The 17,053-nt window shown below is 36.0% G+C and overlaps 1 protein-coding gene across 12 annotated transcripts in view; it reads left to right on the top strand.

Moving 5' to 3' along the window:
* Positions 1–17,053, top strand: part of LOC105477512 (zona pellucida like domain containing 1) — a 310,970-nt gene that overhangs the window by 263,804 nt on the left and 30,113 nt on the right. For all 12 annotated transcript variants that reach the window (XM_071092501.1, XM_071092504.1, XM_071092503.1 and 9 more), the window contains one exon: positions 6,613–6,726. In XM_071092501.1, coding sequence (XP_070948602.1) covers positions 6,621–6,726 — 106 coding nt within the window. In that variant the 5' untranslated portion in view covers positions 6,613–6,620. The remainder of the gene's footprint in view (positions 1–6,612; positions 6,727–17,053) is intronic.

The following is a 17,053-nucleotide window of genomic DNA, read 5'->3' as shown; positions in this document are numbered from 1 at the left end:
GGCTAAACATATTTCCTGCTTTGTTTGAGGCATTATTCCTAAAGTACATGGTGTGTTTTTTTCTTTGTTTAACAAGACAAGGACATTCTACATTAGTGAATGTATATGTACATAATAATGAATATTTCCAATGAAGGTCATATATTTTCATTTTTTAAAAAATATATGTGTTGACTCGATTGTTCAAGTGCAAGATAAAGATAAAGAATGTAGAGCTTCAGTCTAGACGCCCCATCAGAAAACATGTTTCTTTATTAAGGAGTTGTGATCCTTAGCACTTTAAAACTAATGATTTATAGTCGGGCATGATGGCCCATGCCTGTAATTCCAGCACTTTGGGAGGCCAGGGTGTGTGGATCGCCTGAGGTCAGGAGTTCAAGACCATCCTGGCCAACGTGGTGAAATCCCGTCTCTACTCAAAATACAAAAATTAGCTGGGCATGGTGGCAGGTGCCTGTAATCCAGCTACTCAGGAGGCTGAGGCAGGAGAATCACTTGAACCCAAGAGGCAGAGGCTGTGGTGAGTCGAGATCACACCATTGCACTCCAGCCTGGGTGATAAGAACGGAACTCTGTCTCACAAACAAACAAACAAAACAAACAAACAAACAACACTAATGATTTTGGAGGGTGATTTAATATGTACTTTTCCTGGAGAGTAGACTGTGTAACATCAAGATTCTTAACTGGGCAATACAGTTGCCTACCTGTGTGGCTTTAGTGCCTGTTTACCTAGGATCTATTAGTTATCCAATGCTGGAGTAGAGTTTCATCCTTTAACTTAAACTTTGATCTCTGTTAAAATACGCACATTTTTTTTCCTCCTTTTTCCTGAGAACTTTAAATGTTTCCAGTAATTTAAACCTTAATGAACTGTTGTGATCTTTTCTGCAGAGCAGGTTTGAGTGAGTGATAAAGAAGCACCAGGTCTGAGGCCATGCCCCTGCAAGAAAGGCAGCCTATGGAGAGTAGCTGCTCAGTAAATGCAGAGGAGAGCCAAGAATGAGAGGACTGGGGCATCACCAATGCCAAAGAACTCATTTCATAGTTTTGTGAATCTGTGTGATAAAAAGTTAGCTTTAGTTTATTGGGGAAAAGTGCATGAATCTCAGATTGATGTTTAACATTTGAAGAGATGATATTTAGTTTGAATTTTCTATTTTTCTTTCCAACTATAACAACAGATCAGCCTATATCAAGGCAATAAAATTAAGGAAGTTTAAAAGTTTGATAAACTGTTGAGCTCATTTGTCTCTGCAAAAGTTATTTCTTGAGAGCAGATAAAGGCACTTTCGAACATGTTCACTTTTTTCTTTCAGGTCACAGGGGTGCTATTTAATAAATTACTTTTCTCAGGCACTAAGAGCCACCTTTATTCATCTGAAAAGGTTAATGCAGATTTTTAAAGTGTCCAAGTTATTCCCAAAGAGTAATTTGTGCACTAGGAAAGTCTATTTTATTTGAGAAGTACCTAAATAGCAAGAAAAAAAAGCAAGTGAGGTATACGTTATAGACACAGAGATCTGGGTTATTCATAATCAATGTTCCCCACCAGCAAGCTTCATTTATATGGGTTAGTTATATATCTCTGACCACTTCATTTAAAATTTCAACATTTCTTCCCTTCCACCTTAGAACTTCCTACTATTCTTCTTGCTTTATTCTTCTCCGTAGCGCTTTTCACAAATATACTCTATATTTTACTTATAGATTTTGATTCCTTCTGACTGCTCTTAGAAGTTAGAATGTAAGTTCTATGCAGATATGCAGATAAAAAATTTTCTAATTGCTGTACCTTAGCATCTCCCCACCCCTTGGAGAGTACCAGACACATATAAACATTCAGTAATTATTTGAACAGCGTACACAAGAATAAATCAATACTGATCAAATTTACCAAGGAAATTGCCAAATTTCCATTTGATTTAGAATTATATGCATCATTTTCTGGAAGGCAGTGCCACATATAATAGTTGAGGGTGGTTTCTGGAGTCATTGTTCTGGGCGTGAATCCTGATTCTGACACTGGCTGTCTGCTTAGCATTGGGCAAATTACTTCAGATTACTGTGCCTTAGTGTTCTCATTCCCCAGTATAAGGAGAATAAATTGCCTGTCTCATAATTAGAAAACACATATAAAAGTACTTAAAACACTCTGGTACACAGTCAGCTCTTAAAACTTGTAAGTATTGCGTTAAATCAATTTTTGAAAAGAACAATATTCTTTATGCACTCACTGCCTAAATGAAATAGTCATGAAAATTGTGTAGATATTAACAAATATTTTGTCTCAATCACCTGAATTATTTAATTCAAAGCATATCTTAAGCATACATTATTAATATATTTTACTTTCTGAAAATCAGTAGGACATTAATTTCATTTATTTGAAAAACTCCTATCAAGTCAAACAGAGTAATGTAATAATTCCAAATGTCAAGCTTGGTTTTGAATTCTGCATTGCCATTTACTATGTCTGTGATCCTATGCGAGTCAATTAAAATCTTTAAGCTTTGGTTTTCACATTTTTAACATAAGTAAAAATTAAATCTATGTAAGTAGTTGAATATTAAACATAGAACAGTGCCTGGTACATACAGTAACAGATCTCAATAAAAAGATTAAACAAAGATTATTTTATATTAAAATCTAAAGAACAATGTTTGTGACAGAACTATATCAATTACTATAAAATTGAGGAGGAATTGAAAGTGCATTATATTTTTCTGACTCCAAATTTAATTCTAAGCAAAGAAATTAGAGATTTACATGTTGGAAGAAGTTATTTTAAGCAGAAAATTTAGTATGAGAAATATTGACATATTTGACAGCAAATCACTTAGCATATGATTTCCTCTTCTATTAGTAACAGTTTATGAGATACGGGTGTCTTTTTTTATATAAACACTTCTGAATTTCTTAAAATTCAACCTTTTACTTATAATCCTCCTTCTCCTCCCCATTCCCATCAATTTAAACTTATGAAGATTCTAAGTAAGAAACACATAAAAAACTCTCTTGCATACACATCTTCAAGGCCATTATCATCTCAGAATGTGGTATTAATATTTTGTATTATTGGATGTATTAGGCAAGTCATTCTTGTAAACCACTATTAGAATCCAAGCAGAGACACTGGTTGCTGCACTTAGATGTGGTGGAGAAGGTGAAAAATGCTTCTGCTCAGATTCTCTGCCAAGAGTTTGCTGGAGCCACAGTGCGACAGCAAGCACCTCAGATTATTCCAGAGGAAACCACAGGGACCAGGTTCTACATTCTGAAGAGAAACTCCACTAAACCTTTATAACCAGATCAGGACTAAAATACACATGTCTGGAATTGCACCTGTCTAAGAGCCAGGGAGCCTGAGCAGCCAGGATGATATGTTTTTGAGGAATGTAAAGGGTGTTAACATAATCCCCCAATCCCATACAGTTCAATTTCAGAAAAGAATTTAGGGACTGTGGTAAAATAGCATCTCCAAGCTTGCTACGGCAAGATGATGCTCAGGTTTTCCACGTGCAGGGGAAATGATGAAGGTAAGGTTGAGGATGGGAAATTTGCAAGATAATAGTTCATCAGTTCGTTTTAATTTATAGTTGAACTATAAAGAACATCCAGAAGGCTTGAAAATGTCATAAGCTCTACCCACAGTGTAGAAATTAAAAATAGGGATACTGCCTCTATAAGAGATATGGGTGTCCTTTTAAAATTCCTTGCTTAATGTGCCTTAATATTAAAACACAGATCAAACTGTACTATTCTTTATGCACTTATACTTTGTAAAGTCTATGATCATCATCTTGACTTTTTTTTTTTTTTTTTTTTTCTGAGACTGAGCCTTGATCTGTAGCCTAGGCTGGAGTGCAGTGGTGCGATCTCGGCTCACTGTAAGCTCCACCTCCCGGGTTCACACCATTCTCCTGCCTCAGCCTCCCGAGTACCTGGGACTACAAGTGCCCGTCACCACGCCCAGCTAATTTTTTATATTTTTAGTAGAGATGGTGTTTCACCGTATTAGCCTGGATGGTCTCGATATCCTAACCTCGTGATCTGCCCACCTCGGTCTCCCAAAGTGCTGGGATTACAGGCATGAGCAACCGTGCCCGGCCTTTATCTTGATTTTTAAATGACAAATCTAGAGAATGGCTGAGAAGGGATTATTTGAATCCAATCAATATATTTTCTGTTAAAGAAAGCTGTCTTCTACTTCCACCTCTTATTCATTAAAAAATGGTTAGGGTATTAATCCTCATGAAAATGCAGTAGGTTTTCTTAAAGAGAGTAGGACAGTGTCATGCCTTTTTTGGACCACCTTAGGTGTGATTTAAAGCTTTGAGGCTAAGAGTTTACTACTTGTTCTCAGTGAGCTGTTTCAATTAACACGAGTTTTTCATTTATTTTTGGTCAACACAAATGTGTCTGGTTTAGTCAATAATAATGTTTTTGCTGTTTTCACAATGAGAAATAAGGACTTCTGTCTCTTTAAAAATAATTTTATTCTTCATAATGCCCCATTATAAAATATATCTATAAAGCAAATTGTATTAATTACATAAAAATTATTTACTCATTATAAGATGAACAGATCTATTAAAAGATACAAAATGTAAAAAGCTAAAGAAAAAGGCTGATGATTAAATGGCAATAAAGAAAATCTTAAATTTAATAACATGAAATTTAGGTAACTTGTTCAGCAAACTTTACTATCAGAAAGACTTAGGGTTGAATTCTAGTTCCTCCACTTACTCTTGTGTCACTTAAACATCCTGAGACTCATTCTTTTCTCTGTACATGCAGCAATAATTGTAATCTCACCCATCATTATAAAAAATATAAATGAGCAGCTACAGGAAAGTTATCTGGCACCAAGTGCCTTCTTTGTGCAAAGTGTACATTCAAGAAATGTTATTTTCTCCTGTGAAAAAATATATTAGCTAGAAAGCATTTCAGAACCACAAAATAACTCACCAACTTAAATTCCTGATTCTGTAATTTCTTAGGATACAACTCTATGTTGGGGACAACAGTGTGGGTCTAGAGTTTCCAATGTCTTCCAGGAGTTCTTGAGACCCACCATGAGAAGGAAGTGGTGGGGCATGGAATAAATGTGGGTGCAGTGGAGTGTATTGCTTATTCAGGCTTCTTTCTTTTCTAGTATCTTCCAAAGACTCCAAAAGAGCAAGACTGTCTTATTCTATTTGAAGTATGTTGAGGAGCTAGATAATGATGGTGCAGGTATGGCCAAGAGTGCCTAGGGTCTGGGTCAGCCACTGGTGTGAGTCTTTTGCTTATGAACTGTCACAGGCAATCAGAACTAACTAGGCATATGGCTGTTCTCTCCAAAGTCTTTAGATCTGTGCCTAAGTACTATGTGATAGTGCCGAAGGAAGGAAGTGCCTGCTGAATTAGTATTTTTTTCAGTCTATTCTTGAGAGTAAGCATACCTTTCTTTCCCACATCCTCACCAAAGTGACCTTATTCACTGTAAACTAGTTATTGTGAAATGATGATTCAAAAGCAAGATGTGTTTCCTTCCTTTTCCTAAAGACTTGATTGATTATCTAAAGGCAGATCTTTAAGGACAGCTAAAACACCATTTTCCCTCCAAAACCCTAGCTTTTAAAATGCACTAAATTATTTGAGTAAACCATTTGCAATTTTATTTTCTTTTTGCTTTTTATGCATTGACCAAAACCACCAACCCAAAAGATTTTTTTCAGGATACAAACTATGCTCTGAGAATAAGTTAGTATTTCTGAAAGATGTTTTAACTCTATCAGGCCAATAAATGGGCATCCAAGAAAAAGAATTATTAAATGCAAGACTGACCGGTGTTTAAGTATTAAAGTCCATTTCTATTTAACTGTTCAACCCACACTGATATATTTTAAAACATCTTCCATTACTTTATCCTAAGAATTCAACGTTTTCTTATGTCTGTATCAGTCCTTACTACCCACCAAGGAGCAGTCATGGGAGGAACTGCAATATCGTTCACACACACAATATTTCCCTGTTCTTCCTTTTGCTCTATCACTATGTTTCCTAAGAAAATGACACACAAACCATTGATTTTGAAAAGTGGCAGTAGTCTGGAATTTTTCTGTTGGGGGAAATTTTTTTCTGTTGAGGGCAAATTGTTATTTGGTCATTAAGATTATCGAGATTCCTCTTAGAATTAAGTATTCAACATTTAAATTCCTCTGACTATATATTTGTTGGCATTATAAAATGTAGACTCATCTCCAAATTGGTTAGTCTGCCTAGTTATGCTATTCCAATCTGCTAGATACTTGGTTTGAGTTCTTCCTATGCATAATAAAGAATTTTCCTTTTGTAAACTTTATGATTTATATGTTAGCTCTTCTACTATGAAAATCTAGCTTTGTCACCCCTAGCCAACAGAAGGCAACAATGAAAACAATATTGAAATGTTATAACCCAAATATCTGCCTTTACTACTGATAATCCTCAGTTATTTCATGAGCTTTGTCTGCATGGATGTAGACTGCTTATCCAACAGTGAGCTGAGATCAGCCTCAGTTTTTCCAGTAAGTAGGAGTGAAGGAGTAAGTAGGAGTGTCCACATGATAGATATCTCTTTTCCAGGTTTTGCAATGGAACAAATACGGTTGCTGCTGCTTCTAACAATTAGAGTGCTTTCAGGGTCTGCTCAGTTCAATGGCTACAACTGTGATGCCAACCTCCACAGTAGATTTCCTGGTAAGTGTAAGCCTAATCTATTCTCTAATTGCTTCTGAAAGAGTGATTATATTTGAAGAGCAAGTCATTTAAATAAATATAGAGAATGGGGCCTATCTCTTTACATTAAGTGGATATTAACAAATGGCAAATGACAAGACATATTTCTAGAGCTGTAATTTACATCCATATTAACATACAAAGTGTTCATCATAGTTGATATTATTATAATGGCTGCTCACAGATATGAAAAATATTGCCTATTGTGTAAAAAATTGGGAGAGACTAATTTCATTCAAAATTTGCAAAATTTGTATCTTTTTTCTCATAAATTAATTCAGACTTTAAAAAACTGCTCTTAAATGCTAATATATTTATTTAGGAATAATCTTAAGAAAAAGATTGTGAAATATTGTACAATACAAAAAAATGCTATTTCAATGAAATGATGATTACCACCAAAGTACACAGTGAGCTTCAGAATGAATTTCACAGAAGCCCATCAATGTCATGACAAATACGAGATTTGGCAACACTGATGGGCATGTCCCACAGGTTTCTAAAACCTGCACCCAATGAGAGGTTACTCAACGTTTTACCTAAGTATTCATCATTTTATATTAGCTAAAGTAATGGAACCACAGTTCAACATTTACAAAATAAAGATTAGATAATTAGACACACTTTTCCAAGTCTGCCATGCAAATGGAATCTCTTTGGCCATGGTTTACATTCTCAAAACCTGCCAGTCCTCCTGTGTTTGGAGCATGCTGTGGAACAGCAAACCTGCATAGAGCAATCAGTAGGTAGTTACATAGATAAAGCGCGATTTCTACAACAGAGCACACATCAGAAATTGTCTGAATGTCTTCATGAACTTGGACGTAGGATGTAAGTGCTTGGTTTGTTACTAAAATGTGAAGGTCATGGTGGGAATGACTAAAGGAATTCGGGGAAAATATGCTAAGGCAGAGTTGTTAATGGCTTTCAATATCAAAAATGAGCTTTTTTTACATTTGTTATTATGGAAAATTTCAAATATATATAAAAGTAGAGGTTAGTAGAAAGATCATTCATATTGATTATCCAGCATTATCAATTATCAAGATTTATAAATTTTGTTTGATCTTTGTCCTTACCGCTCCCATCTCTAGCATATTTAAAATAAATGTATTATTCATGCTTTGGTGTTTATATGTGATGGAAAAGAACTTAAAAATCATTATCCTTTACATATACATCTAATAATCTCAACAGTAATTTCTTAATATCATTAAATTCAGCCAAGTTGCCTCTAAAATCTTCACACAGAGTATTTGTTGATATATCTTTTATTTCATTTTGTTTTATAACTGTTCTCCTCTCTCCTTTGCTTTTACAAAATGCTATTTATCTCTTTGAGCAGTTTGATCATCTGTCTTGTAGAGTTCTGACACTGGATTTGGCCGACTGCAACTGTCAGGTGTCATTGAACAGGGTCCTCTTTCCCTGTCTATCCTGTAAACCAATTAGAGCTAGAAGTTTGAGTAAATTCAAGTACAATTATTTTGGCGAGAACGTGTGTTATGTAGTGTAATAAAAGTGTTTTCTCTTAATTTTGAATGCAATCGAGAGTCATTGAGTCTTTTTAAACATACCTTTTAAAGGTTTGATGTGGTCATATTTTGTTTTAGGAAGAGACATTAGGAGAAGTGTGCAAGATAGAATCAAGTTAGGATAGACAAGAGGCAGAAAGAAATATCCTGAAGGCAGTGGCAGTGGAAGCACTACAAGGGGACAGTTATTAAGAGAGATTTTTGTGGTAGACTCACCAGATAAGAAGAATTGAATTGATTGGGGAGGTGAGAGAAATAGAAGATTAGAGGATCTTTTTAACTGGAACAACTGGATGTTAATGTTGTTAACAGACAAGAAAAACACAGGACACTTGCATGTGTTAGAAAGGAAGTTCGAGTTTGGAAATAATGGGCTTGAGGCATTTTTAGAATATATAGTGGCAGTTTCTTTCTATTCAATAGTAGGAAATATGGAGCTGGGTCTGAGAAGAGAGATCAAAACTGAAGATGGCTGTATGAGAGTTGATTCCCTGTGCAGTGGATAAGCCATGAGTAGAGAGTAGGAAAATATAAAGTATGAAAATAGACTGCTATTTAGATAACTTTTGTGGTTGGGAAAAAAAAAAAGAAAGAAACGAGCAACCTGAACTAGGAACTGAAACAAAAGAAAGGAGCAACCTAAGGCAGGAGTTGAAATCAATTCCTGGGACTATAGAGGCCTGAGCATACATGATTAAAGGGACAGTATTCAAAAAATGGAAATACTAATAAAGAATAATTGATGAAATGAGAAAAGAAAATACCGAAGCGATCAACGGTACAGATGAAGGAATTAATCTCGGAAAAGTAGTAGTTGTTTGTTTGATTTAAAAGAGAAGGAGAGATAAAGACACAGTTGGAGAAGGTGAGAGATGCTAATTGTGTTCACTCCCTCAGTGTAGTGGGAGGCTGTGACTCCCTGTCATCAGAGTCACTGGAGGCCTGGGCGGGGTGGTCAAGCCATGACCCTGTTATGGATGGATAAGAAGGCCATGTAATGGAAAGACTGCTCAGCAGAGATCTGACTGGTGTGGTAATTACATACTTGTAAAGGTTAATAAGACATGTTAAAGAGCCATGAAATGACTAAGACAGGAAAAAGAAGTAGTTATCATATGGTGAAGTTTTAAAAATCATGTTAAAAGTCTGTGTACAATGGCATCTACTGACCACCCGCATCAGAATCATATGGGTTCGTTGTTTAAAGTGGGGACTCAACCTGTTTCACCTCCAAGAAGTGATGTTAGAATCTCTGAATGTGGTCTTGGGAATCTGTAGCTTAAACCCTGCAGATGAATCGAATGGACTTTTATGGTGAAGAACAACTGATAGTGTATTCTATCATTTTCTTGAGTCAATTATTCCAATGAAAAGCACAATTATTTGTTGGGGAAATATAACTAAAAACAAAATCTTCTCCCAACCTAGAAACACTCTCTGCCTGGGTAGTAGAGACATAAAAACACTTTCATAATTAAATAAGCATTAAACCAGAATATGATGCACATGACAAGTAATCAGTAAGAGATTACAAAAACAGAAAGAAACCTTGCCATTTTATATAGCCAAGCAGAGACAATTCATTACATATGTTTTCAATATGGACAATAACTAGTCCTCAAGTAAGAGGACTTGACAGGACCATTTGTGATGCATATGAATCCTCTCTTTACCTGGTAAGTAGGGTGACCATCTGTGTTAGCTGATTTGTTTCATCCAGAGGAAAAATTAACTGCTCATATCTTTATGACAGGAGGGAGTTTTGCAATTTGGAGCAAGGCTCACATCAAAATTAGGCTCCCTTCCCCAGTGCAGAAACTGGGACATAAGGCTACCATCTCCCTTGATGTTTACATTTCAAAGAGATGGCTCTCAGATCCTTGAGAAAGCCATTCCTGGGTCATAAAGCTTACAAGAATCCTATCTAGTTTTCAAAAGGATTAATACACACTTCAAAGAGAGGAGAAAGTACTTCTAATTATACGTTTTCTAAAGTAAATGCTCTCAGAAAAAGGGAGGGAGAAGTGTCTTCCTCTATTTTCGATTATATTTGTGTTTTGTGTTTGTATTTTTTCTTACACATATTAGCACTTTAGGTATTATCTGGCTTAGGCAACAAACACCCAAACTTTCCAGACATATATTCATAAGCACATACACCCATACACACACACACACACACACACACACACACACAGAGTTACAATTTTAAAATTTGTATTTAAAAAACATTAAATTTGCATTTTAATAAAACAAATGTTAATAAAATCCAAATAATGCTGAAGTCCCAGGAGAGACTTTATATTTAGATGGGTATTATTTAACCCATTTTTTTGGAGGTTGTTTGCAAAAAGAAGATCAGAGTGAGCAAATAAAGCCTAAAGATTAATTGCTTACTGCCTTCTTGACTCTCAGTATCTCTTCCACATCACGATCACCCTTGATGTCATCAGGAGCTCCGCAAGCTGCTCAGAGCCTAAGCAATGGGATGGAATGAGAATGAGTCTGGCAAAGGAAAGGGGCTATCTAAATGCAAAGCAATGTTAATAATGATGAGAGTAATCATCTCACCCTATCTGACCTTTGCTGTTTCATGACATTAGAACTATTTTCTTTAATTTCCATGGCATTTATCCTGGGGCCAAGAGACTGCACCATGGTCTAATTCATTTAAATTTAAAGGAATGCCATTTAATTTTTAGAGGTAGTTAACTCTTGGTTATCCAAGCTTACAGCCAAAAGCAGACTCATGAACCACCAAAATTATAGTTGTGATGATTCTAGAATAAAACTCAACTACTTTATTTGGTTAACGTAAAACATACAGATGAATGCACTTGGCCTTTGTGACTGGTGTGTATTTTCTGAAGCCAGCCCTTTCTTTGGAAGTACATGAGGATTAGACTAAACTTTCTGGCCTCTAAAGAAATCTTCAATGATAAAGGCACATCCAAGTAGAAAAATGGGCTTATAGCGCAAGAAACTTTATGGCTTGACACTGTCTTAAGGTGAACTAAGTAGTCATGGGAAACTGAGTATGAGTCAGTGTTTCATAACATGTGATTTGATATTATGTTGTAAATAATACTAATAAGGAAACAAGCAATAAGTTCCATGTTTTGAGTACCAGGTACCTCACAGAATTCTTTCATTTCTTACAACAAACTTTCAAAATCTTTTTAAATCCTTCCTTTACAGTAGGAAAACTGAGGATATAAATTTGTTAAATATTGCAAATCTGAAAATTAATAGAGATATAAAACTAGGATTCTTTCCATCAAACAATGATGTCTGAAAATGAAATCTGAATAGTAAGTTTTAAAAATGATGTATGTATGGAGATTCTCAATTGAAATTACCATGTTTAGGGATCTGAAAAGTCATGTGTTAGGGGAATTTGCTTAGTTTTTTCAAGACCTGCTTGACTAAGGAAATCTTTTTATTGGTAATATTTTTAATATTTTAATATTCAATGAACACAAGTGTTCTACAGGAGATAAAATTCAGAATCAATGATTTAATCAATAGAATCATGAGTGAGTTCGGTAAAATGAACTGTCTAATTTTGTGTTAGGCTTTGCTTAACCATGGCATTGTTCTGTGCCCAAAGACAAAGTAAGAGAGGCCAGTGGAATAATTATCCTAGGGAATATATTCTGGTCCTCTGGGTGGAAAGGAAAGGCCAATTCTCCTTTATTCCTACTTACTGATAGTGCTTTGGTCTCCAAGTTGTCAAGAGGATGCCTGCTTTCCACTTTGCACCTGTGACTGCAATTACTACAACAGATGAGGCAGAAGAACAGATCCAGGCGGCTATTGCTGATTGCATTCTGGTTAATTTACAATGATAAAGTACAGTGGAGAAGACAGCAATCCGCAAGTTCAATGAGTGATTCAAGGTCCATATTCTCCCATGTTTTAATAACAGCATTCTTTATTGCACGAATTTTCACATTTTCTGTTTTTATAAATAAAACCCATTTGCTTTTTTTTTTTTTCTGCCTGAAAAAAGATGACCAAACTTCTCTGGTTCCAAAGAATGTGGAGCAGCAAGTGTGATTATAAGTCTGCAAAGTTTGCCTCAGACTGCGTATGAATTTCCTGCAGCACTGGAAACAACAGCTTGCATTTGCTAACGAGAAACAGATGTTGTGATGAAAAACTGAGGTGGCACAAAACCTGTTCAATAGACAGAGGAAACTTGAATTCCTAATCCACTTTAAGTTCTTCATCAGCTGTTGGTATTTCGTGTAGATGAAATATCAATACCCCTTTAGGACTTCTAGCTCTTTTAGCACCAAAACCTCAATCTTATATAAAAACTTGGTAAGAGCAAATCTTAACTTTCAAAAATGAGCTAAAACAACATATGTAGCATCTGTTCTCTAGGCAATTTGTAAGCCCATGCAGTACCAAATATCACCACTGTCATTTTAGAGATAAAAGCAGAACTGATATATAAATTATTATTACGGTCTACGAAGATGGTATAAATTAGTATTGGAATCTTTATTGGAGCCAAGAATGTAAATTATTTTCAGGTGAGATTTTCTACCATGCCACAAAGCACTCGGCAGCCTACAGAAAAGGTTCCTCCCACTATATTGAACAGATTGCTGTTTATACTATCAGTTTTAAACCAATACTGCTTTTAAGTACATACAAACCAGTGCATCAGTATGAATGTGATGATATTCACAGGAATCTCCGCATCTGAACTGTACAGACCCTCCTGCCTGCTCACTGCGGACTAGCCACTCTACCCCCATCCTCTCCAGTTGCTTCCGATTCCCCAAGACAGCATGTCACACATGCTCAGGAAAGGTCCACTTAGGTTCTTTGGTCTGGACTCCTTGACCACAGTGCTGCAGGCACCACCACTGCCAGAGATGCTTTTTATGGAAACACTGCCCCACTTGGCATAGCTGCCTTTTGATGTGGGCTGCTCTGCTTCCTCCGGGTATTAAACTGCTATGGTTTACAGAATGAGACAGAGATGGGGGTAAGAGAAGAGGCTGATCCTGTTCCCAGTTTTGTTTCACACATTGCCACTGCGGCACTAAAGAAGGCTTACTTAGACTCAGCCTCACAGAGCATTTTATGAGCCTTCTTTCATTGAGATTCAAAACCAGTCAGTTCTTCAGACGAGAAAGGGAGTCAGACGCAGTTCTAGCCCCTTCACGATTCTTATCACTCTCCCTCCTGTCCCTTTTACAACCAAACTTTTCTCTCTTGTAAGCATGTAAATCAGACAAATGGATATTTGGAAGGAGCCTTAAACTTGCCAGGTGAAATCCACCTATGAGTGATCTTCTGTCCAGTCAAAATACAAAGCTGTGACTTAGCACCTGAATTGACTGAAAAGTTGTAACATCACGATCACCTGGAAGCTTGTAAGAAATGCAGAAACTCAGCCCCAACTCAGATCTACTGAATCAGAATCTGTATTTTTATAAGATTCTTTGGTGGTTCATCTGCACAGTAAAGTATAAGAAGTGCTGATTAGGACATGGTACCCGTGATGGTCTGCTATCTTTATGTTGTTACAAAACCACACAGTATTTACACTAGCCCCAGCTGGCCATCATGCACTTGCTTGCTATTAATAGTAATAGGTATCAACAAACCTATCACTGTTAAAAATTCAGTTTTTAATGAGGCAAGATAACTAGTCACCAAGCCTAATACACTTAAAGAGATAAAATACAAATAACTTGCAATAATCTATTAATTTTATATTATTTAATGAGTTGCCTTTTCTCAATTTGAAGTTAGACATTAAGGATTTTGATGTTCATTGAACACTCAGAAAACAGAGGCATCATCTCAGGCAGTTGGCAGAATACAGATAGATGAACAGTCAAGATGAACCCATATCAACTGTACACATATTTTGTTTGTAAATATTGGAACTTGATATTAAAGACTTAGACACCATTGAAATAAATGTATTTTAATCAATATTTGCTATTTGTGACACACTCTAGGAAAACCCAGAACTCTCTACTATTAGTTTATACTTTAATAGGAAAGTAAATATCCACTCTCAGATAGAATGTAAGTGAGACAGTAGACCCACAGTTAAAGTGAGATAGGATAGACCATGAGAGGATGGTTACACTCCATTGGGAAAATTACAGAAAGGCTCATCAAAGGTCAGCTTTGAAATTATTTTTCTGTTTTAAGTTTATTTCTCTTCTTATCTGAATACTCTCATTGGTAATTTCAGCTATCACTATTGTTTATGATTGATATACTGAGTATTTGGTGATTCTCAAATTTGTATTTCTTGTTTTCTATCCCCAAATATTAGACTCATATTTTGAACTACCTACTGTACATTTCTGCTTGAATGTCACCTAAGTAACTCAGCCTCTCAAAAACTGAGCTTATCATCTTTCTCCCTGAATTTTTTTATCTTAGGGCATAATCCACCCACTCACCAAAGCTAGAAACCTACACATCAGTGACATCCCTTTTTCTTCATTCAATCTTCCCATCACTTCCTTAGAGAATCTAACCAGATGGAAGTATTTTATTTCTTCCTAACAATCCCTTTCAAACACCACTTTGCTACCAAGACAAGGTTGTTTATAATGTTGTTTACAAATCTCTAGTGTATCAATATCAGGCTGTATTGTAATTGTTTACTTTTCTTCTGTCTTCTTTATTCAGTAAGCTCCTTGAAGAAACGGGGTCGTTTGTTAATGTTGTTTTCTCAAAGTCTAGCACAGAGAGTGGCACATGATATGTACACAATAAATCCTTTCCTGAAACACGTTGCTGATAAGAAGTGGCATGTAGTTTAGATCTTGAAAATAAATAAAACCAATTGCCTCTAGACTAGTGGAAAATTGATGGCACTGATTTTTCATGTTTGATTCTTGTGCATCCCATATTTTTTTTTTTTTTTTCCTTTGAGGCAGAGTCTAGCTCTGTCATCAGGCTGGAGTGCAGTGGCACGATCTTGGCTCACTGCAACCTCCATCTCCTGGGTTCAAGCCATTCTTGTGCCTCAGCCTCCCAAGTAGCTGAGATTACAGGCATGCATGACCACACCCGGCTAATTTTTGTATTTTTAGTAGAGATGGGGTTTCACCATGTTGGCCAGGATGGTCTCGATCTCTTGACTTCGTGATCCACCCATCTCGGCCTCCCTAAGTGCTGGGATTACAGGCATGAGCCACCGCGCCCGGCCTCCACATCTTTTTTCTTTTACACTATACACTGACCTCCAGAATTTCTTTTCATGCAGATGTTTACTGTTTCAGACCAATGATGAAGGAACATCTTGAGTCACTGCACTACAGTGCTGACTACCAGCCTACAGCCAAATTTTGGAGTGTTGCCATCTTTGTATTGCAGAATATATATGTGCAAATTATTTGAATAATTGTATCAATCTGTACTCATTATTCTGTAAAATAACTGGAAAATATTAAGCATTCTGATGCTAGTGAAGGGAAATGAAGGCTCCAACAGTATTGAGATGATCTGAAAATGATGCAGTCTATCAAAAGCCTCACCGTTAGACTCAATTGAATGCTGTTAGATTTAAGCAAATTGAGTATAGAATTTTTAAAGCAAGACCAAAGTTAGATGTATTATTAGATATGTAAATAATACAATGCAAATATATTTTCAGTAATTGTGTGTAAAAGAAAAGGTGTAATTAAATGTTCTAGGAATAGAACTTTATTGGGGGTAAAAAAGTTGAATGAATTCTTATTCATGTATATAGAACTAGATCTGTACCTTCTTGACTTCCATTTATATGGTAACCATATTCTATGAACCTCAAATCAGGACACATTTTATACATGGAGAGAAACATGGCTGACAATGTGACAGGATGTTTAAAATTTGCAAAATTTTAGAAAATCTGAGATAGATAAAACCATTGCCCGATAGATGGACGACAGAGTACAGAACACTATTTTTACCCTGTTCAATTGAGTATTCAATTATTGCTAATTTCTACGAAAAGCTTAGCTTGATTAATATCAGGGGAAAAAACATTGCATTTTGGCAATGTAACTGCACATAAACTCTGTCTGCAGGCCTGCCATTTGACATACTTAGTATCTTTAAACATAAAACATTAAAAATAAAACCCCTAAAGATATCTACTCATCAGGTTTAGTAGTCTTGAACATCATAATTCAGGCCAGGGATTGGACAGTAAAAGGCTTAAAAAATGTAGCTGTTGAGAGCAAGAGAGCAACTGTTATTCAGTAACTGAAAACCTCTCTCTCCTTTTGGCAGAAATTGCCCTTTGGCAACTTGAGGTATCCTTCTTTTTTCCTCCTCAAAGCCTCACAAATGGTAGCGTTGCGCTGAATGGATGTCTCTAGTACCTACAACCAGGAAAAGAATGTGTTTCTCTGAACAATAGTGAAAAGTCCTTAGAAAGCTGGGTTAGGAAAGACTTGGACAGATCTCTTTTCTTACACTGCAAAAAGCCTTTAGTGTGTCATCATATCTTAAAGTGGGATAAGCTTGTAGCAAATTCAGTCTCATTGCAGGAGTTACAAATCGGTTATAAAGCAGAAAACAGAAAAAAGCACTACATCTGGTCACAGTAATCATTTGCCATTTGTTCAGATACTCTAAGCATTAATTAATACCCTTAAACAGAGCTGATGAAACTGGTCTTTAGTTGGTTTATGTTAAGAAGAATGATACTTCTCTTTTCGTGACATATTCATGAATAGGTATTCACTTTGGTATATTTATGGTATATCAAGGAGTGC

The sequence above is a fragment of the Macaca nemestrina genome, chromosome 2, assembly GCF_043159975.1.
Source record: "Macaca nemestrina isolate mMacNem1 chromosome 2, mMacNem.hap1, whole genome shotgun sequence".
Taxonomy (NCBI): Eukaryota; Metazoa; Chordata; class Mammalia; order Primates; family Cercopithecidae; genus Macaca; species Macaca nemestrina.
Note: the sequence above shows the minus strand (reverse complement) of the source record. Positions and strands in the feature narration are given on the sequence as shown.